This window comes from Ranitomeya imitator, chromosome 3 (genome assembly GCF_032444005.1).
Source record: "Ranitomeya imitator isolate aRanImi1 chromosome 3, aRanImi1.pri, whole genome shotgun sequence".
Lineage (NCBI taxonomy): Eukaryota > Metazoa > Chordata > Amphibia > Anura > Dendrobatidae > Ranitomeya > Ranitomeya imitator.
This window is the reverse complement of record NC_091284.1, coordinates 336,490,760-336,516,594: the sequence shown is the minus strand read 5'-3', so window position 1 is coordinate 336,516,594 and position 25,835 is coordinate 336,490,760. Positions and strand designations below refer to the sequence as shown.

General features: G+C 43.9%; 1 protein-coding gene across 1 annotated transcript in view; it reads left to right on the top strand.

Annotated features, from left to right (window-relative positions):
• ARID1A (AT-rich interaction domain 1A) overlaps positions 1–25,835 on the top strand; it is a 178,942-nt gene that overhangs the window by 71,604 nt on the left and 81,503 nt on the right. The window contains exon 2 of the mRNA XM_069756749.1: positions 22,229–22,429. Coding sequence (XP_069612850.1) covers positions 22,229–22,429 — 201 coding nt within the window. The remainder of the gene's footprint in view (positions 1–22,228; positions 22,430–25,835) is intronic.

Genomic DNA, 25,835 nt, shown 5'->3' with positions numbered 1-25,835 from the left:
CCGTTGTGCTTTTACTTAACAGCATGCGTCGGTACGCCGGCCCGACGCACTGCGACGGGCCCGTACTGACGCTAGTGTGAAAGTAGCCTAAGGCTATGTGCCCACGTTGTGGATTCGCGTGGATTTTTCCGCACCGTTTTTGAAACATCTGCAGGTAAAATGCACTGCGTTTTACCTGCGGATTGACCGCAGATTTCCTGCGTTTTATTTTTTGTTCAGATTTCACCTGCGCTTTTTACATCTGCGGATTCCTATTGAGGAGCAAAGAATTGACATGCTGCGGAAAATAAACGCAGCGTTTCTGCGCGGTATTTTGCGCATCATGGGCATTGCAGATTTGGTTTTCCATAGGTTTACATGGTACTGTAATCGCATGGAAAACTGCTGCGAATCCGCAGTGGCCAATCCGCAACGCTGATAATTCTGCACACCTTAAAGGGAACCTGTCACCCTGTTTTTTCAGATTGAGATATAAATACTGTTAGGGCCTGCGCTGTGCGTTACTATAGTGTATGTAGTGTACCCCGATTCCCCACCTATGCTGAGAAATACATTACCAACGTCGCTGTTTTCGCCTGTCAATCAGGCTGGTCAGGTCGGGTGGGCGTGGTGACATCGCTCTTTTCTTCCCCAGCTTTCCGTTGGTGGCGTAGTGGTGTGCGCATGTCCAAGTTCCGAATTCCCTGCGCGCACGTGAAGAAACAGCGCGCGATCTGCGCTGTTATCCCTTTCATCGGTGGGGCGGCCATCTTCCTGGGGCCGCGCGTGCGCAGATGGAGTGCTCTGCTGCACGGGGCTTCAGGAAAATGGCCGCGGGATGCCGCGCGTGCGCATTAGAGATCGCGGCGGCCATTTTCCCAAAGCCGAGATGCAAACTTTCATGACGCATACGCTGTCACAGGTCGGGAAGGGTTAATAGAAAGGGTGTTGTATCCTTAGGCCATCAAGTAGACATCACCTGATCTGCTTCATTCAGTAAGAATTCAAGTTTATACAGCTTGGAATTGGAAAATTGCAGAAAAATATGGTCAAAAATAATTTCTTGTAAAATTTGTGCACATGGTATTTAGTGTCTTTATTACAGATTATATGACAAATTATGGGTAAATTGCACTTCATAGTTTGTCAGTTAGCTGCGGACCTGTATAACTACCAAATCTTAATTTCTTTCTGCTATACTTCACTTCTTTAGGTTAACATCACTTCTGCTTTCTGCAGTAATTCTCCATAGGAAAATGATTTTTTTTTAAAATTCAGGATTAGCCTAGGTACCTTTAGGCTGTGTTCGCACGTTGCGGTTTTTTCGCGGTTTTTCCCGATAAAAACGCTATAAAACCGCAATAAAACCGCATACAATAAGCATCCCATCATTTAGAATGAATTCCGGATGTTTTGTGCACATGATGCGGTTTTTTCTGCAAAAAAAACGCATACCGCACAAAATCCGGACATGCTCTATCTTTTTGCGGATTTCCCACTCCAAAATGCATTGGGAAGTGTCCGGAAAAAAACGCGGCAAAAACGCATGCGGTTTTCTTGCGGATTTCATGCAGAAAATGTCCGGAATTCTCAGGAATTTTCTGCATGAATTCCTGAACGTGTGCACATAGCCTAAAACTAGAGGTACTTTTATAATGGAACTTGATTGTTTCTTTTTAAAAGCCTGACATATTACTATTTCTAAAGGTACCGTCAGACATAACGATATCGTTGCTTTTTGTGACGTAGCGACGATATCATTAACGAAATCGTTGTGTGACAACGACCAACGATCAGGCCCCTGCTGGGAGATCATTGGTCGCTGGGGAAAGTCCAGGACTTTATTTTGTCGCTGGATCACCCGCTGACATCTCTGAATCGGCGTGTGTGACGCCGATTCAGCGATGTCTTCACTGGTAACCAGGGTAAACATCGGGTTACTAAGCGCAGGGCTGCGCTTAGTAACCCGATGTTTACCCTGGTTACCATTGTAAATGTAAAAAAAAAAACAAACACTACATACTTACTTTCCGGTGTCTGTCGCGTCCCCTGGCGTTCTGCTTCCCTGCACGGTCAGCGCCGGCCAGCGGCTATCCAGCCAGGTTCTGGGTTCTAAAGGTCTCTGATATTCAGTGGGTACAGAAAGTATTCAGACTCCTTTAAATTTTTCACTTTGTTTCTTTGCAGTAATTTGTTAAATTAAAGTTTTTTTTTCTCATTAAAGTACACTCTACAACCCATCTTGACTGAAAAAAAAAACCAAATGTAGAAATGTTTGCATATTAAAAAAAAACCTGAAATTTCACATGGTCATAAGTATTCAGATCCTTTGCTCAGACATTCATATTTAAGTCACATGCTGTTCATTTCCTTGTGATCCTCCTTGAGGCCAATTTCACACGTCAGTGGCTCCGGTACGTGAGGTGACATTTTCCTCACGTACCGGAGACACTGACTCACGTAGACACATTAAAATCAATGAGTCTCTGCACATGTCAGCGTGTTTACACGGATCCATTAAAGTCAATCGGTCCGTGTAAAACACGTACCGCACACGGATGTTGTTTGTGTGCAGTCCGTGTGCCGTGCAGGTGACAGCGCTACTGTAAGCGCTGTCCCCCCCGCGTGTGGTGCTGAAGCCCCATTCATTTCTTCTGTCCAGCAGCGTTCACTGGAAAGAAGAAATGAATAATCTTTTTTTTATTTTATTTTTGTTTTTAAAATAAAGTTGCTGGTAATCTGACCCTCCCACCCCCTGTGCGCCTGCCCGCTGGCATTAAAATACTTACCCAGCTACCTCGGCGCTTGCATCCTCTCAGCGTCGCTGGTTGTCCTGTATGAGCGGTCACGTGGTGCCGCACATTACAGTGATGAATATGCGGCTCCACCTCCCATAGGGATGGAGCCGCATATTCATTACTGTAATAAGCGGCACCACGTGACCGCTCATACAGGAAGAGCTGCGACGCTGAGAGGATGCAAGCGCCGAGGGAGCTGGGTAAGTATTTTAATGCTAGCGGGCGGGCGCACGGGGTGGGAGGGGCAGATTACTGGCAACTTTATTTTAAAAACAAAAATAAATAAAAAAATAAATTATTCATTCCTTCTTTCCAGCGAACGCTGCTGGAGAGAAGAAATGAATGGCTGCTTCAGCACCAGTTGCAGGGGACAGCGCTCAACTGTAGCGCTGTCTCCTGCACGGTGCGTGGGGTACCCAGTCGGCACACGGGCGGCACACGGATGCCGCACGTGTGCCACACTGATGTGCCACGTGAGCACACGGACACGTATAATTCCGGTACCGGAATTATCGGGACGTGTGAGACTGGCCTGAGATGGTTCTACTTCTTCATTGGAGTCCAGCTGTGTTTCATTAAACTGATTGGACTTGATTTGGAAAGGCACACACCTGTCTGTATAAGACCTCACAGTGCATGTCAGGCCAAATGAGAATCATGAGGTCAAAGGAACTGGCCAAGGAGCTCAGAGACAGAATTCTGGCAAGGCACAGATCGGGCCAAGGTTACAGAAGAATTTCTGCAGTACTCAAGGTTCCTAAGAGCACAGTGGCCTCCATAATCCTTAAATGGAAGAAGTTTGGGACAAGCAGAAGAAATAAGATTCTCTGGTCAGATGAGACGAAGATGGACCTTTTTGATAATTGTAAGCGGTGTGTGGAGAAAACCAGGCACTGCTCATCACCTGCCCAATACAATCCCAACTGTGAAATATGGTGGTGGCAGCATCATGCTATGGTGGTGTTTTTCAGCTGCAGGGACGACAGGACGACTGGTTACCATTGAAGGAAACATGAATGCGGCCAAGTACAGAGATATCCTGAATGAAAACCTCTTCCAGAGTGCTCTGGACCTCAGACTTGGCCGAAGGTTCACTTTCCAACAAGACAATGACCCTAAGTACACAGCTAAAATAACGGCTTCAGAACAGCTCTGTGACCATTCTTGACTGGCCCAGCCAGAGCCCTGACCTAAACCCAATTGAGCATCTCTGGAGAGACCTGAGAATGGCTGTCCACCAATGTTCACCATCCAATCTGACGGAACTGGTGAGAATCTCCAAGGAAGAATGGCAGAGGATCCCCAAATCCAGGTGTGAATAATTTGTTGCATCATTCCCAAGAAGACTCATGGCTGTACTAGCTCAAAAAGGGTGCTTCTACTCAATACTGAGCAAAGGGTCTGAATACTTATGACCATGTGATATTTCAGCTTTATTTTTTTTTTTATTTTTATTTTTTATAAATTTGCAAAAATGACATTTTCATTTTTTCTTCAGTCAAGATGGGGTGCAGAATTTATGAAAAGAAAATGAACTTTTTTGAATTTACCAAATGGCAGCAATGAAGCAGTGAAATTTTTTTAAAGGGGTTTGAATACTTTCCATACCCACTGTAAACTTTACAAGTCAATTACCAATTGACGTTCCTCTTCTATATGTAACGCTGGGTGAAGACTGAATCAGTCCTTTAACATTGGGATTTGCTAATAAAATCCCCCAGTGTACAAGATTTGAAACACTTTCTCACATTATTGAAGGTTATTATTATTATTATTATTATTATTATTGTGACCACCATTTCTTCTTTACTATTGCGATTGGCCTAAAGAGCCCATCTCTCTCTTCCAAGTGCCTCGGAATGACTGGTCCAGAACCTGGCACGGATTTCCCCTCTTGCTGAACGTATAATAAAGATCATCCGCCTATCTTCTGAAGACACCAATTTTCGAACAGTTTCTCTTGATCTGGAGGAACTGGCCTTTTGAAATGCCCCGCATGAGGGCCATTGGATGGTGGCTATCCCGTTTTTGAAGGCTGTTAATGGCTGTCTGTTTTCGTTAGCTACAAGTGGCAATAGATACATCATCTTTTGTTATTGTTAAATCAAGGAAAGCAATACTATATTTCTCACACTCGACTGTGAATCTGAGGCCGAGCATATTGCTGTTGATTCTTTCCACGAACAGCCTATAGTCAGTCTCGGGCGAGATCGAAACACACGTCGTAAGTATATCTGGCCCAGAGGCAGATAAATGGGTGCCACCATCTTTCCTCCTCTCCGAAGATAAACGTCTTCCACCAACCCAGGAACAAATTGTTATAATTGGGGGTGCAATCGCTCCCCGTTGCTGTGCCCCTGAGCTGGTGGAAGTATCTACCATCAAAGAGGAAGTATTTGTGGGTAAACAGCAACAGTTCCTCCACTGTTATCATAACATTAATTCTTCAAGAAATGTCCCACTACCAAAAATCTCACATCATGTGGGATGCTACTGAAGAGTGCCTCCACATCAATGGAGGCCAACATGGCAGTATCCTCCACAGTAACATCCTCCAATAGGGTAAGCAGGGGTGACGTGTCATATACATATGAGGGCAATGAAGTGACAAACTTTTATCAATCTAGACTTTTAATGGATTTAAGCCCTTATGGATCTTCGCTAAGACATAAAAAGTAGGGATTGTTGGCACCTCCTGTGTTAGATATTTATGTTCACGGCTTGGGATTAGTCCTTTATCTCTTACCAGCCTTCAAAATATCAGCAAGTGTCTTGGTGTAATTAGCAGTAGGGTCATTAGATAGGATTTCATAGGTATTCTGATTATCCAAGATGGATCCAAACATCCTCAGATATTAAGTGTGGTCAAGGAGACCCCGGTTTTCTCCTTTATCTGGTGCTTTTATTATCAGCTCTTTATTCTTTTTAAGTTTCATTAATTCTTGTGATTCATTTTCAGATAAATTGTAATTTTGATGGGGTCTTTTGTTTGTAACTTTACACAAGTCTTCCTCCACCAATTTCAAAGTCATTTGTAGTACCTGTATCAGTCTTTTATTTATTTATTTATTTTTGGTCAGTGTAAGGTCATGGCATAATTTAACTTGTTAACTGAATAAAAGGCCATGCTGCGATTTTGGAGGTGATGAAAAAATGCCTCCGAAACTGCTAAAAGATAACCAAAAAAAGCTCTGAGTCGCTGAGAACCATTCTTTGCCTATAAAGACTAATCATACAATATATTTCATATTTTTTTCTTTTATTTTTGATCTTTTCTTTATAAACGGGTTTCATATTTATGGCCTGTGATTAGGATAGCTCAATATCTGATTGTTGGTGCGACACCAGCTACTCCTGCGTACCTGCTGTTCCAGGTGCTGGCAGCGGCAGAAGGTGTTGAATTTCCAAACTGCTCAGCTCTGTCAGCGGAATAGAGGCCACAGACTGGTACTGCACATCTGCCTCCTATTCATTTGATTGGGGTTTAGACTGTTCAATATTTCTCCCATAAAACATATGACCGAAGTGATTTGACACTAAAAACATTGCCAGATATGCATAGTTGTGGTCAAAAGTTTTGAGACTTACAGCAAGTTTATGCAAAGACTCCATAAGACTTAAAAACATGAAATGCTAATTGACACTGACATTTTCATGGTTACTGAAGTGCAATGTCAGTGGGTTTGGAGCAAAGAAGGCTTTAGGCTATGTGCACACGTAGGAAATGTGTGAATTTCCTGCACAAAATCCGCATCTCATGGCAAAATCCGCAGCTGCGGATTTGCCGCAGTTTTTATGCGGATTTGATTTGCCCCGGAATTGATGCGGATTTTCTGCGGTTTTTGCCACTGCGGATTTTCATCATGGAGGGGTGCAGAAACGCTGCAGATCCGCACAAAAGTGACATGCACTTCTTTTAAATCTGCAGCAATTCCGCACTGATTTTTCTGCACCATCTGCACAACTTTTTTTTTTTACCCATTGACTTAGATTGTACTGTAAATCACAGTGTGGATCTGCAGCGTTTCTGCGCGGAAAAATCTGCAGCAAATCCGCATCGTGTGCACATAGCCTTATAAAAACCCTTGTCAGGGATTGACAGCAACATTTTAAGATGTTTTGCGGTAGCGCAGATCGTTTCTTTTAAAACTAGATGTAGGCTTTGCAATATAACCAGCATCTACCCTTGTGGAGCAGACACAGTTCCTGAGCCCGCTCCAACCACCTTTGCATGCTTGCTCCATGATTTGTTTATCTGGCATCTCAGTGGTTCGCACTGTTGCTTCTCAGCGCTGGCGTCCTGGGTTCAAATCCCACCGAGCACAACATCTGCAAGGAGTTTGTATATTCTCCCCTTGTTTGCGTTGGTTTCCTGCCACACTCCAAAGATGTACTGTTAGGGACTTCAGATTGTGAGCCCCAGTGGGGACAGCGATGATGTCTGTAACGCACTATGGAATTAATGGCGCTATATAAGTGAGTAAAATTAAACAAATAAGTCATGGGGCGTTAGGGGGGGGGGGGGGGTGAGAAAATGTTACATTGTGTGTGAACTACCGTATATACTTGTGTATAAGCAGAGTTTTCCATCACATTTTTTTTTTGTGTGCTGAAAGCGCCCCCTCTCGGCTTATACATGAGTCATTGTCCAGAAAGCCGACGGGGGAGGGGGAGCGTCAGGAGCCGGAGGCTGTGGCTGTAACTGTGCAGCTGCTAAAGAGAAATGAATATTCATTTCTCTTACAGCTCACAGTGACAGCTGCAGCCGCCGGCTTCCAGAAGACATCATACTCGCCCTCCTCTGTGCCGTCGCAGCATCTCGATGGTCCCAGGGCCTGCAGCTCTTGCTATGCTGAGCAATCACGTGGCACCGCTCATTAAGGTAATGAATATGCACGTGTCTTCACTCCCATAGGCGTGGAGCGCTTATTCATTACCTTAATGAGCAGTGCCATGTGACCACTAAGCACGGGAAGAGCTGCAGGCCCTGGGACCAACAAGAAGCTGCAACAGCATGGAGGAGGAGGGTGAGTAGAGAAGCAGGGACGTGCAGGGACCGCACCAGGAGCAGGTGAGTATACCGGGAGGGGAGTGCCGCGCGATATTTACCTGCTCCTCGTTCCGGTGCGGCTCAGTCTCCAGCGTCCTCTGGCTGTGACGCTCAGGTCAGAGGGAGCGATGACGTGGTCAGTGCGCGCCCTCTGCTGAGCGTCAGTGCTGGAGACGGAGCCGCACGAGGAGCAGGTAAATATTGAAAGCGCCGGCGTCCTGAGCGAAGAGAGGTGAGTATGTGACTTTTTTTTTTTTTTTTTATTGCAGCATTATATATGGCACAGATTTATAAGGAGCATCTATGGGCCATAATCAACGGTGCAGAGCAATATATATGGCACAGCTTTATATGGAGCATCTATGGGGCCATAATGAACAGTGCAGAGCATTATATATGGGGCACAGCTTTATGTGGAGCATCTATGGGGCCATAATGAACGGTGCAGAGCATTCTATATGGCACAGATTTCTATGGAGCATCTGTGGGGCCATAATGAACGGTGCAGAGCATTCTATATAAATAAATAATATTTTACTATATAACTAAGGGTCACTTCCGTCATTCTGTCTGTCACAGAAATCCCAAGTCGCTGATTGGTCACGGCAAAACAGCCACGGCAAAACAGCCACGACCAATCAGCGACGGGCATAGTCCGGCGGAAAAATGGCCGCTCCTTCCTCCCCGCAGTCAGTGCCCGCTCCATAATACCCTCCAGTCAGCGCTCACACAGGCTTAATGGCAGCGCTAACGGACTGCGTTATGCCGCGGTGTAACGCACTCAATTAACGCTGCTATTAACTCTGTGTGACCCAACCTTTTACTATTGATGCGGCCTATGCGGCATCAATAGTAAAAAGCTATAATGTTAAAAATAATTAAAAAAAAATCATTATATATTCACCTTCCTGATCCAGCCCAGGCCTTTCCCACTCCTCGCGAGACCGCAAGTCAACATCTCGCAAGACCGCAGTGCACTCTTGGGAGCGACGGGCACAATAGGGCCGCTCCCTATTCCCCTGCAGTCAGTGCCCCCTCTATACTACCCCCCCAGACATTGGCGCAGGATTTAAATCCCGCTTCGCTGATTGGTCGCGCCCAGCCGGCGCGACCAATCAGCGACATTGGCGCGGGATTGGAATCCCGCTTTGCTGATTGGTCGTGGCCAGCCGACGACATTGGCGCGGTATTTAAATCCCGCTTCGCTGATTGGTCGCGCGCGAGCAATCAGTGAGTGAAGGTGGATTCAAATCCCGCGCCAATGTGGCTGATTCATCGCGCCGGCTGGGCGCGATCAATGTGTATTCATTGCATTATTCTGAAATCTTTATAAATAAACTACATACATATTCTAGAATACCCGATGTGTTAGAATCGGGCCACCATCTAGTCTACTATATAATTGTCTAAGGCGTGCTTCCGTCTGTCTGTCTGTCCCGGATATTCATTGGTCACAGCCTCTGTCTGTCATGGAAATCCAACTCGCTGATTGGTCGCGGCAAAACAGCCACGACCAATCAGCGACAGCCACAGTCCGGCGCCAAAATGGCCGCTCCTTCCTCCCCGCAGTCAGTGACCGCTCCATTATCCCCTCCAGTGAGCGCTCACACAGGGTTAATGGCAGCGCTAACGGACCGCGTTATGCTGCGGTGTAACGCACTCCATTAACGCTGCTATTAACCCTGTGTGACCACATTTTTACTATTGATGCTGCCTATTCAGCATCAATAGTAAAAAGATCTAATGTTAAAAATAATAAATCATTATATACTCACCTTCCGCCGCCTTTCCCGCTTCTCGCGACGCTCCAGTGACCGCTCACAAGTGGCAGGTTCCGGTGGCAAGGATGGTATGCGAGAAGGACCTGCCATGACGTCACGGTCATGTGACCACGATGTCATCACAGGTCCTGCGCCCATACCAACCCTGGGACCGGAAGCTGCCGCGTGCACCGCACACAGGGCCAGGACTTCAACGGGCTTTCGGAGGGTGAGTATATGTTTATTTTTTATTTTAAGTTTGTATACTACGTGGCTGGGCAATATACTACGTGGCTGGGCAATATACTACGTGGACATGCATATTCGAGAATACCCGATGCGTTAGAATCGGGCCACCATCTATTATATTATAATGTAACATCTGTCTTGAAAAGTTGAAAAGCTGCAGGTCACACCCAGGTGTTAATAAGTATTTTCATGAGATGAGTTTTCACCAAGGGGTCCTGCTGTAAGCCAAGAAGAAGGGTAACATTTGACACCTCATAGCTCTTGGAAGGCTGGGATCACACACAGCGAGATATGGCTGAGTCTCACAGGTTAAAACCAATCTCTGGCATCGGCACTCTAGAGTGGAGCGTGCGGCCGCATAGCAATACATGGAGCTGCATGCTCCGCTCCGGAGTGCCGGTGCCAGAGCTTGTTTTTAACCTGCGAGACTCAGCCGTATCTCACTGTAGTGTGACTCCAGTCGAAGAGACATGTTAATTACGACCTGCTAGTATCTCTGTGAGAACTTTTACACAAAGGATCTCAAGAGAAAATGTTCATTGGGGGGCACGGCCGTGGTCCAATCAAAAAACAAGCAATTAAGATATTAACCTGAGGGGCTGGTCTAGAAACCTGACCTCCAGACCAAAGCTATAAATTAGGGCTGTATACAGAGAAACGTGTTCACATGTGAGGGCAGCCTGAGACGCTGATGTGTTCCACCAACTCCATTCATCCCCCCCCCCGCCCTCCTCAGGGAGCAGAAAGCAAAATACCAGTTAGATGATTTGTGTAAGTTTCTTATGTTTATTTTTATACTGTTTTGCATAAGTTGTGTCTTTTTATTATCATATTTTTATACCTTTTCTTATTGTAAGCATTGAACCTTTTGTTATTAAAGTATAAAACTTTAATAAGTTGAACCTTGAATGTTCTAAAATAATCCATAGCCTAAGGTGTGTGAGCCTTATGAGTGGTAGACATGATTAGTACTAATATTTCCGGGGCTCATCGCCCGTGTATTCGGTGAGTGGTGGCAGCGGGTGTGTGGCCTGGGTTGGTGTGTGATTTATGCTCCCATTACAGCATAGGACAGAGGTTGGATGCTGGACTGAGAATGGAGAGATAGATTAACCTTTGCAGGCACAACCCAAGTCACGTGCGGAGAGCAAGCACGTGATGAGCTAGTTACACCACGGAGTAGGGATCCGTGACAATCCTGTTGAGAAAAATTATTTCTCGCTCCATTGAAATGTTCTATTATGTCAGAGGAAGAAAGAAATGTTCCCAGATCCCCAATGGTTCCTTTGCACTGGATCCCCATGCCCTCCTTTTTCTCCTGAAGCAATATGGAGGGCTCATGCACAGTGCGCCCTCCGAGATTTGCCAGATAACAGTCGAATGGATTTTTCTATTGTTTGTTGACTTTTGATCACTGTAATAATCCCTAGCTTAGGGTTGGGCTTTTTTTTTCTTTCCAAAAGTAAAAAAATTGACAATATATTCAATAGGACGATTTAAGGTTGTTAAATTTTGCGATGCGAGTGCTTCAAAGTCACTGAGGGGTGTCATAATGCAATCTCTCTTTCTCTCCTTTTTTCCCCCCCATAATTTCTTTTGTGATTTTGTTCACTGGTGTGTTAGAGAATGCAAAATGTGAAGAACAAAAAAGTTATGTACTTTTTTTTTTTTTTAACTTTTGAAAAAAAAAAATGAAAATTTCTTTGTTACACTTTCCATTTCTCCTCATAGTTCAGGCCAGAACCAAGTTGGAGAAACAGAAAAAACACCATTCCACTCAGAACTTAACTGTATAAGCTTCTGCCCGATGTGTCACAAGAATATTTTTAATATTTTACCCGTGCTGACTCTCACAAAATTTTGAGAAGCATTTCCAAATAAACTGATTATACAATTTTCAAAAAAAATGTAAGATACATGTCTCTTATGCTAGCCGCGTCTCTGCCAAAATTCAAGTTTGGATTTTAAATGGATCGTGTTTTTTTTTTTTTTTAACCCCTTAGCGACCGCCAATACGCCTTTTAACGGCGGCCGCTAAGGGTACTTAAACCACAGCGCCGTTAATTAACGGCGCTGTGGAAAAAGTGTATAGCGCCCCCCACAGGCCGATTTTCTCCGGGGTCTCGGCTGCCGAGGGTAGCCGAGACCCCAGAGAACATGATTCTGGGGGTTTTTAACCCTCCCCGCATTTGCGATCGCCGGTAATTAACCGTTTACCGGCGATCGCAAAAAAAAAAAAAAAAAAAAGCGATCTCTTTTTAATTTCTCTGTCCTCCGATGTGATCGCACATCGGAGGACAGAGAAAAGGGGTCCCAGGTGGCCCCCCAATACTCACCTAGCTCCCCCGATGCTCCTCGTGTCTCCCGGTGGGCGCCGCCATCTTCAAAATGGCGGGCGCAGTGCGCCCGCCGGCCGGCACCGGGAGAATCTTTGGGGTCTCGGCTGCCTGTGGTAGCCGAGACCCCAAAGAGCATAATCGGGGGTCGGTTTTAGCGACCCCTGTTTTGCAATCGCCGGTAATTAACTGTTTACCGGCGACCGCAAAAAAAAAAAAAAAAAGTAAAGTGTAATTCTCTGTCCTCTGATGTGATCGCACATCAGAGGACAGAGAAATAGGGGGATTCGGGGACCCTAGCATACTCACCTAGGTCCCTGGATCCTCTTGCTGCTCCTCCTGGCCGCCGGCAGAAGAACATGGCGGACGCATGCCCAGTGCGCCCGCCATCTGTCTCCATCTGCCGGCCGGCAGGAGAACAGCGGTTAGGGCTAAAATTAGGGGTAGGGTTAGGGGTAGGGGTAGGGTTAGGGGTAGGGTTAGGGTTAGGGCTAGGGTTAGGTTAGGGGTAGGGTTAGGGGTAGGGTTAGGGGTAGGGTTAGGGTAGGGGTAGGGTTACGGCTAGGGTTAGGTTAGGGGTAGGGTTAGGTTAGGGGTAGGGTTAGGTTAGGGTTAGGGGTAGGGTTACGGCTAGGGTTAGGTTAGGGGTAGGGTTAGGTTAGGGGTAGGGTTAGGTTAGGGTTAGGGGTAGGGTTAGGTTAGGGGTAGGGTTAGGTTAGGGGTAGGGTTAGGGCTAGGGTTAGGGCTAGGGTTAGGGCTAGGGTTGGGGCTAAATTTAGGGTTAGGGTTGGGGCTAAATTTAGGGTTAGGGTTGGGGCTAAATTTAGGGTTGGGCTTCTTTCACACTTACGTCGGTACGGGGCCGTCGCAATGCGTCGGCCCGACATACCGACGCACGTTGTGAAAATTGTGCACAACGTGGGCAGCAGCTGTAGTTTTTCAACGCATCCGCTGCCCAATCTATGTCCTGGGGAGGAGGGGGCGGAGTTACGGCCACGCATGCGCGGTCAGAAATGGCGGATGCGACGTACAAAAAAACGTTTCATTGAACGTTTTTTTGTGCCGACGCTCCGCCAAAACACAACTGATCCAGTGCACGACGGACGCGACGTGTGGCCATCCGTCACGATCCGTCGGCAATACTATGGGCAAAAAACGCATCTTGCGGGCACATTTGCAGGATCCGTTTCTTGTCCAAAACGACGGATTGCGACGGAATGCCAAACAACGCAAGTGTGAAAGTAGCCTTAGGGCTAGGGTTAGGGTTGGGGCTAAAGTTAGGGCTAGGGTTGGGGCTAAAGTTAGGGTTAGAGCTGGGATTAGGTTTAGGGTTTGGATTAGGGTTGGTATTAGGGTTAGGGTTGGCATTAGGGTTACGCTTGGGATTAGGGTTAGGTTTGGGATTAGGGTTAAGGTTAGGGTTGTGATTAGGGGTGTATTGGGATTAGGGTTAGGTTTGAGGTTAGGGTTGAGATTAGGATTAGGGGTGTGTTGGATTTAGGGTTTTGATTAGGGTTATGGTTAGGGTTGACATTAGGGTTGTTTTGGGGTAAGGGTTGTGATTATGGTTAGGGTTAGTGATTAGGATTATGGATCAGGTTGGGATTAGGGTTAGGGGTTGGAGCTAGAATTGGGGGGTTTCCACTGTTTAGGTACATCAGGGGGTCTCCAAACACGACAGCCAATTTTGCGCTCAAAAAGTCAAATGGTGCTCCCACCCTTCTGAGCTCTGCCGTGCGCCCAAACAGTGGGTTACCCCCACATATGGAGCATCAGCGTACTCGGGATAAATTGGACAACAACTTCTGGGGTCCAATTTCTCTTGTTACCCTTGTGAAAATAAAAACTTGGGGGCTACAAAATCTTTTTTGTGAAAAAAAAAAATATTTTTTATTTTCACGACTCTGCATTCTAAACTTCTGTGAAGCACTTGGGCATTCAAAGTTCTCACCACACATCTAGATAAGTTCCTTGGGGGGTCTAGTTTCCAAAATGGGGTCACTTGTGGGGGGTTACTACAGTTTAGGTATATCAGGGGCTCTGCAATCGCAACATAATGCCCACAGACCATTCTATCAAAGTCTGCATTCCAAAAAGGCGCTCCTTCCCTTCCGAGCTCTGCCGTGCGCCCAAACAGTGGTTTACCCCCACATATGGCACATCAGCGTACTCGGGATAAATTGGACAACAACTATTGCAGTCCAATTTCTCCTGTTACCCTTGTGAAAATAAAAACTTGGGGGCTACAAAATCTTTTTTGTGAAAAAAAAAATATTTTTTATTTTCACGACTCTGCATTCTAAACTTCTGTGAAGCACTTGGGCATTCAAAGTTCTCACCACACATCTAGATAAGTTCCTTGGGGGTCTAGTTTCCAAAATGGGGTCACTTGTGGAGGGTTTCTACTGGTTAGGTACATCAGGGGCTCTGCAAATGCAACATAATACCCGCAGACCATTCTATCAAAGTCTGCATTCCAAAACGGCGCTCCTTCCTTCCGAGCTCTGCCGTGCGCCCAAACAGTGGTTTACCCCCACATATGGGGTACCAGCATACTCAAGACAAATTGGACAACAACTTTTGGGGTCCAATTTCTCTTGTTACCCTTGTAAAAATAAAAACTTGGGGGCTACAATATCTTTTTTGTGGAAAAAAAAATTATTTTTTATTTTCACGGCTCTGCATTATAAACTTCTGTGAAGCACTTGGGCATTCAAGGTTCTCACCACACATCTAGATAAGTTCCATGGGGGGTCTAGTTTCCAAAATGGGGTCACTTGTGGGGGATTTCTACTGTTTAGGCACATCAGGGGCTCTCCAAACGCGACATGGCGTCCGATCTCAATTCCAGCCAATTCTACATTGAAAAAGTAAAACGGCGCTCCTTCACTTCTAAGTTCTGCGGTGCGCCCTAACAGTGGTTTACCCCCACATATGGGGTATTGGAGTATTCAGGAGAAATTGCATAACAAAATTTATGGTTACATTTCTGTTTTTACACTTGTGAAAATAAAAAAAATGGTTCTGAATTAAGATGTTTGCAAAAAAAAGTTAAATGTTCATTTTTTCCTTCCACATTGTTTCAGTTCCTGTGAAGCACGTAAAGGGTTAATAAACTTCTTGAATGTGGTTTTGAGAACCTTGAGGGGTGTAGTTTTTAGAATGGTGTCACACTTCATTATTTTCTATCATATAGACCCCTCAAAATGACTTCAAATGTGATGTGGTCCCTAAAAAAAAATGGTGTTGTAAAAATGAGAAATTGCTGGTCAACTTTTAACCCTTATAACTCCCTAACAAAAAAAAATTTTGTTTCCAAAATTGTGCTGATGTAAAGTAGACATGTGGGAAATGTTATTTATTAACTATTTTTCGTGACATATCTCTCTGATTTAAGGGCATAAAAATACAAAGTTTGAAAATTGCAAAATTTTAAAAATTTTCGCCATATTTCCGTTTTTTTCATAAATAATCGCAAGTAATATCGAAGAAATGTTACCACTAACATGAAGTACAATATGTCACGAAAAAACAATCTCAGAATCAGCGGGATCCGTTGAAGCGTTCCAGAGTTATAACCTCATAAAGTGACAGTGGTCAGAATTGCAAAAATTGGCTCGGTCATTAAGTACCAAATTGGCTCTGTCACTAAGGGGTTAAACTATATGAATCGTGTCAATTTGAAAATCTCTAATTCAGATCTGTTCAGCCTGTGGTCTGAAAGTGTAGAAACTATATTTTCCAAACAATAAAAAAAAAAAGTTTAATGACTTGTCCTGATCTTTAAACCAGGCAAATCATTATATAAATCTATAGTGGATAGAGTGGAAGGTTTTTACAATAGTGATGAAGTGAGCTGAATTATACCTGGCAAAAAAGACTGTCTGTGAAAGTGAACGCTAAGAAAACTCATAAGAGGATGGTTCGTGCCAAATTGAAGGAGACCTATGATTTTTTTTTTTTCTAAATTCAACTTCTGCCAAAATAGGATTTTCAAAATGTGCTGCCCTGCGACCTAAGAATTGTCGTGGCTGGTGGGAGTGATGCACGCTTAGTCTGAGTTTAGGATTGATTGACGTAAGCTGAAAGATATTCAGATTGGGAAGTCCAGCCGTAGTGACCACACAGTATGTCTGTCCCCAATAATGTGTCCAGAAAAGTCTTCGTAAAGTATTTGTTAGTGTTCGGAGATTTAGTTTTCATCGCCTCAGCTGAATGATTTACAGCTGCTAGCCAGGCTGAGTACATGTGGGGGTTGCCTGGTTGCTAGGGAATCCCCACATGTAATCAAGCTGGCCAATAGCTGTAAATCATTCAGCTGCTGTGATGAAAACTTAATCTCCCAGCAGTCATGAATACTCGGAGGTCACTCGAGCAACGATTACACTCGCTCATCACTATCTGTTACCTAAATATCTGCAGAAAAAAAGTCCTCCAGTAATGGCTCTCCAAGAAAAAATATTACATTGTTTCGAGGCTATGGTATAACTTATGAACAGTGGGTATCTGGTGACAGATGGACATTTGACGCTTTTTCTCAGGCTATGTGCACACGTAGAAAAATCCGCTGCGGATTTATCGTGGTTTATAATGCGGATTCTGCTGTGGTTTTCCATCTGCATTTTTCTATTGGAGCAGATGGCAAACCGCTGCGGATTCCGCACAAAGAATTGACATGCTGCGGAAAATAAACCGCTGCGTTTCCGCGCGTTTTTTTCCGCAGCATGGGCACATCGTTTTTGGTTTCCCATAAGTTTACATTGTACTGTAAACTCATGGGAAACTGCTGCGGATCCGCTGCAAAATCCGCAACGTGTGCACATAGCCTAAAAGTGCAGACGACTGTGTACAATGTTTATGACCAGCTGATAATTTATTAATCCTATGGCCAAAATTAAATTTCAATTAATATATCTGTTAAAAACGAGTAACTTTTTTGTAATGTAAGTCATGGTAAAATTCTCTACCATTCACTCTGTACTGTAACTTAGGAAGTGGGTAATCTAGACAGAACCCTATGTTGATTCGTTTGAGAATCCCAGGGCATTATGGAATAATCAAATGAAACGTCCTCTACTGGCTGAAAACTGAAACTGCCGTCACTCCCCTTTCCGCTCTGAAATGAAGCATCTTTGGGGGTGGGCAGGGGATTCTGACACTCCCCTTGCTTTGTTTGCCGCTCTGAAACTGTCATCAGTGACTCATTTTACGGGCTTGTCCCTGCTGGGTCTTTGTCTCCTTCATGCCCAGTGTCCCCCAGTGCACTGTGCAAGGGGCTCAGTGTCCAGTCTGCTTGGCTGAATAGTAATAAGCCGGCAGCAGAGCGCTGTCACTATGCCCAACGGAGACCAGTGGCGTCCCCTTTTAATGCTGTATTAATTGAAATTTACTTCTGTGTTTAGGGCTAACCCTTTAGGCTGTGCGCACACGTTCTGGATTTTTCATGTGTTTTTTTTTTTTTTGCGTTTTTTCGCTATAAAAACGTGATAAAACCGCGAAAAACGCATACCTTAAGCATCGTATTAATAGAATGCATTCCGCATTTTGTATACACATGCTGCGTTTTTACCTGAGCAAAACCGCATTCCGGAAAAAAACGCAGCATTTTCATTCATTTGCGGAATCGCGGGGATTCCGCACACATAGGAATGCATTGATCTGCTTACTTTCCGCATGTGGCTATGCCCACCATGCAGGAATTAAGTGGATCATGTGCGGTGGTACCCAGGGTGGAGGTTAAAAAAAAAAAAGTAAAAAAAAATAAAAAATCGTGATATGCTCACCTTCTGATGGCCCCTGGAGTCCTCCCGCCTCTCAGCGGTGCACGTGGCGGCTTCTGTTCCCAGGGATGGTGTGTGCGAAGGACCTGGGATGACGACGCTGTCACGTGACCGTGACGACATCCCAGGTCCTTTGCACACAGTATCCCATCCGCCGTGTGCACCATTGAGATCGGGTGACGTCGGAAGGTGAAAATAACCATTTTTTTTAAAATTTTTTTTATTGTTTTTAACATTAGATCTTTGTACTATTGATGCTGCATAGGCCGCATCAATAGTAAAAAGTTGGTCACACTTGTCAAACACTATGTTTGACAAGTGTGACCAACCTGTCAATCAGTTTTCCAAGCGATGCTACAGATTAGCTTGCAAAATGCTAGTGTTTAGTGGGAATTTTCATGCCAATTCCGCATGCGATATACCCGCGGCAGGAGTTGCGGAATAGCCACGGAAATTTCCACACTGTCATTCCATGTAGTGGAACAGAAATAAAAACTAGGATTTTTTTTCACTCGGCAACAATAGTGAAGTCCATGAAGTGATTGAAGGTGGCACAAGATTGGCAATGGATGACGTAACAGGTTATGTGACGTGTGATTATGATCGGCACTGGTGGCTAATGTACTCCCCAAAGAGTATAATAATGAAGAAGTATTAGTGACTTTTCAGCATCTTCTGGTCAATCAAGTCCTTTGCGTATCTAAGAAAATCAGACTTAAAAGTAAATAAAAATCAGATGTTAAAGTGAACCTGTCTAGTGCCCCATCCCAGTCAGCCCTCTTTCAATGTTATCGCTGCCTGTGTGCATTATAACTTGTACCAGCAGCGTCAGTATTGTGTTACCACGCCAACAGAACATGGAAAGAGGACTGACTAATCTGGGGAACTAACGCCACATCGACTACTCAAAGCCCTCGTTATACAGGGCTGGTTAGACAGGGAGTTAATCATAAAAAAGCGAATACTGCTCGGTTGAAGGGTATGGGGGACCTGTCAAGTTCCCTTTAACTCGGGTGGACCCAAAGCCCATAACAGGCCATACATACTCTGACTCAAAAGACAACGGCCATTGTTTAAGAAATTGTGGACAAGACTCCTTTTTGCCCGGTAGAAGGGGCAAATTGATGATAAAAGGTCAGTTTAAATACTTACTATTAATTAAGACTAGCTCATATTTTATAGGTTGATGATTTAACTACTATTCTTTTTAAAAACTTGAAAAAGTACATGTCTAGTGATGCAGTAAAAAAGTTACATGTATATTTAAAAAGATGTGAAAAATATATATATTTTTTTAAATCTAGTATACGTTGTATAACATATGATTAGGATGAGACTGCATTTAGAAAATCACGCTTCAAAATCTGAATCTACGGAGATCCCAACTTGACACAAGTGCATTCTTTGGAAAATGTAGAATGTATAGTGTTCCCAAAATCAACCATCAAAATGTAGAACTTGACTATTCAAAAACAAAACATCAAACAGCCTGTGCAATTCTGAATAAAATGGTGACTCTCCCAGCTCTTTATCTTAATTGTAGCCCGAGGTATGATGATAAATAAGGTTATGCAAGCCCAAGGCTTTTTCAAAACTTTAGAAATCTATAAAGAAAAAAACTAATAATAAAAATTCCAATCTTACATTGTTACATTTACTAAAGTAGCCCTTAACCCCCCCCCCAAAAAAAAACAAAACAAAGAAAATAAATATCATAAAATGTGAAATAAAAAAATAATTCAGATTTGGATTGCTTGAAATGGAATGACCCTTTCCAAAGTTCAAATATTGCGTGTTGGGGCTAGAGAGGTTTAAGGTGTTTTGCAAAAAAAAAAATAAAAAAATTGACGATATTAAAAATGGCGATCATATGTTATCAAATTGTGTGCAGTATCTGTGGGTTCAAAATGCCCTGGACAAAATCGAGCGTAGTTTCCAAAATGAGGTCTCTTGGGGGAGGGTGTGCTCCTGTTTAGGCACCTTATGGACCCTGCAAATGTGACAGTGTGCCCATAATCCATTTCAGCCAAATTTGTGTTCAAATATCGCTCCTTGCGTTTGGGCTTAGTTTTTTGTGAAAATGTGAAAATCAGTTTTCAGGTAACTTAATGGTCTGAAGCAGTCACATGATAAACATGACCACAATATTATCATCAGCATTTTTTTTTATATTTCCTATTGAGTCAATTTGGTATATTTCCAGACAACCCCTTTAGATTGAAGTGTAATGCATTTCTGATTTGGGGACTCTTCCTCCCTCCCACCGCTGATTAGCAGCTTTTAAGGTACCGTCACTTTAGCGACGCTGCAGCGATACCGACAACGATCCGGATCGCTGCAGCGTCGCTGTTTGGTCGCTGGAGAGCTGTCACACAGACCGCTCTCCAGCGACCAACGATGCCGGTAACCAGGGTAAACATCGGGTAACTAAGCGCAGGGCCGCGCTTAGTAACCCGATGTTTACCCTGGTTACCATCCTAAAAGTAAAAAAAACAAACACTACATACTTACCTACCGCTGTCTGTCCTCCAGCGCTGTGCTCTGCACTCCTCCTGTACTGGCTGTGAGCACAGCGGCAGGAAAGCAGAGCGGTGACGTCACCGCTCTGCTTTCCGGCTGACCGACGCTCACAGACAGTACAGGAGGAGAGTAGAGCACAGCGCTGGAGGACAGACGGCTGCAGGTAAGTATGTAGTGTTTTTTTTTTTTTACTTTTAGGAAGGTAACCAGGGTAAACATCGGGTTACTAAGCGCGGCCCTGCGCTTAGTTACCCGATGTTTACCCTGGTTACCAGTGAAGACATCGCTGAATCGGTGTCACACACGCCGATTCAGCGATGTCTGCGGGGAGTCCAGCGACCAAATAAAGTTCTGGACTTTCTTCCCCGACCAGCGACAGCACAGCAGGGGCCTGATCGCTGCTGCCTGTCACACTGGACGATATCGCTAGCGAGGACGCTGCAACGTCACGGATATGCTAGCGATATCGTCTAGTGTGACGGTACCTTTACCTTATGCACAGTAATATGTAGGAACTGTGTTTTCCCTCCTAGAACTAGTACGTATGTGCTTGTTCATATGTTCTTTTTGTGGACCCATCTAACCTCCTATGTAATCAAAAGGGAAATCTTCTTTTGATTTGAGTCACTGGCCAAATGTGTCATTGAAGACTATGGCACCCTCTGATGGTACGCAGATGCCTTCTGTGTGGTGCCAGCTTTTCACAAACCGAGAGGAGACATTGATGTCTGAATGAGCCCAAAGAGAGACTGCTGAAGTGGTATGTCTCGCTATATGTAGTGTTCTAGCTAGCTAATCATTTCATGGTCATGTATCCTGGACTTTACATGACATTTAACAACTTTCTCTTTACATGCTTCTGAGTGTCTTCGTGCTGCTTTACCATGTGATTGTGATTCCAACTTCACCAGCGTTTAATTGGCAGATGTAAAAAATAAAAAGTATTTTCCACTTTGTAGCAATGATGCGAAACATGGAGCCTTCTTGCCAAAGCCATTGCTACTGTCATTTTGCTTAAGGTGCTTTTACATGTCCATCTGAGAGAAGTGCTAGTGCTTTTAAATGTTCCTTGTTCGTCACAGCTGTTCTTGGCAGCAATGCAAATTAGCCATGTGTCCAACTGCAGTTTTCATTTTTTTGTTTTGTTTCCTTCCCCACTCTCCTTTCTTTACTCCTTGTGAGCAGATGGATGGGTTAGGTGTGGCTATGCAGAAAGACATTTTTTTTTTTTTTTTTGAAAAAAAGTTTGTCATTGACTCCCCTCCCCCTTTCTACCTCATGTCCCTGTTGCACAGATCCTGTCATTCATTCCCTGCCAGCGCTCAACACCAGACAGCTAGCTTTTGGCCGCACTTCAGATGGGTGTACAGCTGGGACCTGTTACACTTCGGCTGTTTGCCCTTCCAGTTATAAATAGCTCCTACCGCCAGCCTTCATCAGAGCAGTCCCAGAGGTAATAAACAGGCTAATTACTGTGGGAACACTGGCAATCTTATGTATTCGCCCTCCATCGCTGCCTTTTACAATATTGTGCAACACTGGACTACAAGTCATATGAAGAATCAGCCTTCGATCCCGTTCTTAGAAATTTTGCAGATTAGAGGTATTTCATGCAGCAAGGAAATTGATCGCTGTGTACATGATCTGTTAAAACATGTGTAATATATATTTAAAAAAAAAACAAAAAAAAACAACAACAACTTTTGGTTGTTTGTTAATCTAAATTATTGAAAGTGTGGCTTTTTTTTTTTCACAGCCTGGCAGTCCCATGGATCAAATGGGAAAGATGAGACCCCAACCATATGGCTCGAGTAACCCATACAACCAACAGCCTGGTCCTCAGCAAGGGCATTCTGGTTACCCAGTGCAGCCTTATTCTTCACAGACATCACAGAGATACCCAATGGCCATGCAGGGTCGCCCTCAAGGAGCAATGAGTATGCAGTATGGCCAACAGGTAACTTTCAAAGTTTTGTAATGTTAAGTTTCAAAGAAGACAGCCTAACGTGTTAATCCATAGCAACACCATGAGGCAAATGCTAATTGCCCCATAATAAGGGAAAAATACCTATCTGACTCCACGTACGCCAATATGACTAATTCTGTGGATCAAAGACAATCACAGAATTTAGTACCCTTAACCTGTAATATAGTTTTCAAGAAAGTTATCCAGGCCCTTTTTGAACTTGTGTAGTGAATCGCCCATTACAGCATCATGTTGCAGAGAGTTCCATAGTCTCACTGCTCCAATAATAAAGCATCTCCTTCTGTGATTATGAGTAAACCTTCTTTCCAGTAGAAAACGTCCTCTTGTCACTGTTGTAGGCCTAGACATGACAAGATGATTAGAAAGACCTCTGTACTGTCCCTTTTTTTATATTTGTACATGATAATAAGATTGCCCCTAAGCCATGAACCTGAATAACCTTGTTTGATAACCTGTCTTTGTATTGTAGTCCACCTATTCCCTTAACCCCTTAATCCCATATGACGTACTATCCCATCAAGGTGACCTGGGACTTAATTCCCAGTGACGGGATAGTACGTCATATGCGATCGGCCGTGCTCACGGGGGGATCGCGGCCGGGTGTCAGCTGACATCCGGCCCTATGTGCAAGGAGCGGTCACGGACAGCTCCCGGGCACATTAACCCCCGGCACACTGCGATCAAACATGATCGCAGTGTTCAGCAGTACAGGGAAGCAGCGCGCAGGGAGGGGGCTCCCTGCGTGCTTCCCTGAGACGATCGGTACAAGGCGATGTGCTCACCTTGTACCGAGCGTCTCCTCCCTACAGGCCCCAGATCCAAAATGGCTGCGGGGCAACTTCCGGGTCCTGCGGGGAGGTGGCTTACCAAGTGCCTGCTCAGAGCAGGCGCTGGTAAGCCAGGAGCAGTGCACGTCAGATTGCTGATCTGACACAGTGCTCTGCAAAGTGTGAGATCAGCGATCTGTCACTATACAGTGATGTCCCCCCTGGGACAAAGTAAAAAAAAATAAATTTGTAAATGTGTAAGAAAAAAAAATTAAAAAAAAATTCCTAAATAAGGAGAGAGAGAAAAAGTATTGTTCCCATAAATACATTTCTTTAAATAAAAAAAAAACAAACAATAAAAGTACACATTTAGTATCGCCGCGTCCGTAACGACCCGACCTATAAAACTGGCCCACTAGTTAACCCCTTCATTGAACACCGTAAAAAGAGGCAAAAAAAAAAAAAAACGCATTATCATACCGCCATCAAAAAGTGGCATAACATGCGATCAAAAAGACGGATATAAATAACCATGGTACCGCTGAAAACGTCATCTTGTCCCGCAAAAAACGAGCCACCATACAGCATCATCAGCAAAAAAATAAGTTATACTCCTCAGAATTAAGCGATGCAAAAATAATTATTTTTTCTATAAAATAATTTTTATCGTATAAAAAAGCCAAAAAATAATCTAAATGAGGTATCGCTGTAATCGTACTGACCCGAAGAATAAAACCGCTTTATCCAGTTTACCAAACTTGGAACGGTATAAATGCCCCACCAAAAGAAATTCATGAATAGCTGGTTTTTGGTCATTCTGCTTCACAGAAATTGGAATAAAAAGTGATCAAAAAATGTCACGTGCCCGAAAATCTTAACAATAAAAACGTCAACTCGTCCTGCAAAAAACAAGACCTCACATGACTGTGGACCAAAATGTGGAAAAATTATAGGTCTCAAAATGTGATAACGCAAAAAATATTTTTTGCAATAAAAAGTCTTTCAGTGTGTGACGGCTGCCAATCATAAAAATCCGCTAAAAAACCCGCTATAAAAGTAAATCAAACCCCCCTTCCTCACCCCCTTAGTTAGGGAAACATATAAAAAAAAAAAATGTATTTATTTCCATTTTCCCGTTAGGTCTGGGGTTAAAGCTGGGGTTGGGGCTAGGGTTAGGGTTAGGGCTACAGTTAGGTTGTGTTTGGGATAGGGTTTCAGTTATAATTGGGGGTTTCCACTGTTTAGGCATATCAGGGCTCTCCAAACGCAACATGGCATCCGATCTCAATTCCTGCCAATTCTGCGTTGAAAAAGTAAAACAGTGCTCCTTCCCTTCTGATCTCTCCCGTGCGCCAAAACAGGGGTTTACCCCAACATATGGGGTTTCCGCATACTCAAAACAAATTGGACAACAACTATTGGGGTCCAATTTCTCTTGTTACCCTTGGGAAAATAAAAATTTTTTGGGGCTAAAAAAAAACATTTTTGTGGGAAAAAAAATAATTTTTATTTTCATGGCTCGGCGTTATAAACTGTAGTGAAACACTTGGGGGTTCAAAGTTCTCACAACACATCTAGATAAGTTCCTTGGGGGTCTAGTTTCCAATATGGGGTCACTTGTTGGGGATTTCTACTGTTTAGGTACATTAGGGGCTCTGCAATTGCAATGTGACGCCTGCAGACCTATCCATCTAAGTCTGCATTCCAAATGGCGCTCCTTCCCTTCCGAGCTCTGCCATGCGCCCAAACGGTGGTTCCCCACCACATATGGGGTACCTTCGTACTCAGGACAAATTGGACAACAACTTTTGCGGGAAGAAAAATAAGCCAGCTCACCCGTGATGCATAAACCAATCTTCGGGAGCACGGACCCGCTGTGTCCAGGCGTATAAAGTCAAAAAAGAAAGGAATGTCTAGCTTCACCGAATCCGTAAAAAAGAGTTTTCTTTATTCACAAACTTTAAACATTGGGGATACAGTCATGTCATGATTGGGGGAGCTTGGTCTCCAGAGACGCGTTGAGATTCTTACCCATATGGTTCGTGCTGAAGTCTGTATCCTCCATGTTTAACCCCTTCATGACCCAGCCTATTTTGACCTTAAAGACCTTGCCGTTTTTTGCAATTCTGACCAGTGTCCCTTCATGAGGTAATAACTCAGGAACGCTTCAATGGATCCTAGCGGTTCTGAGATTGTTTTTTCGTGACATATTGGGCTTCATGTTAGTGGTAAATTTAGGTCAATAAATTCTGTGTTTATTTGTGATAAAAACGGAAATTTGGCGAAAATTTTGAAAATTTCGCAATTTTCACATTTTGAATTTTTATTCTGTTAAACCAGAGAGTTATGTGACACAAAATAGTTAATAAATAACATTTCCCACACGTCTACTTTACATCAGCACAATTTTGGAAACAAAATTTTTTTTTGCTAGGAAGTTATAAGGGTTAAAATTTGACCAGCGATTTCTCATTTTTACAACGAAATTTACAAAACCATTTTTTTTAGGGACCACCTCACATTTGAAGTCAGTTTGAGGGGTCTATATGGCTGAAAATACCCAAAAGTGACACCATTCTAAAAACTGCACCCCTCAAGGTGCACAAAAC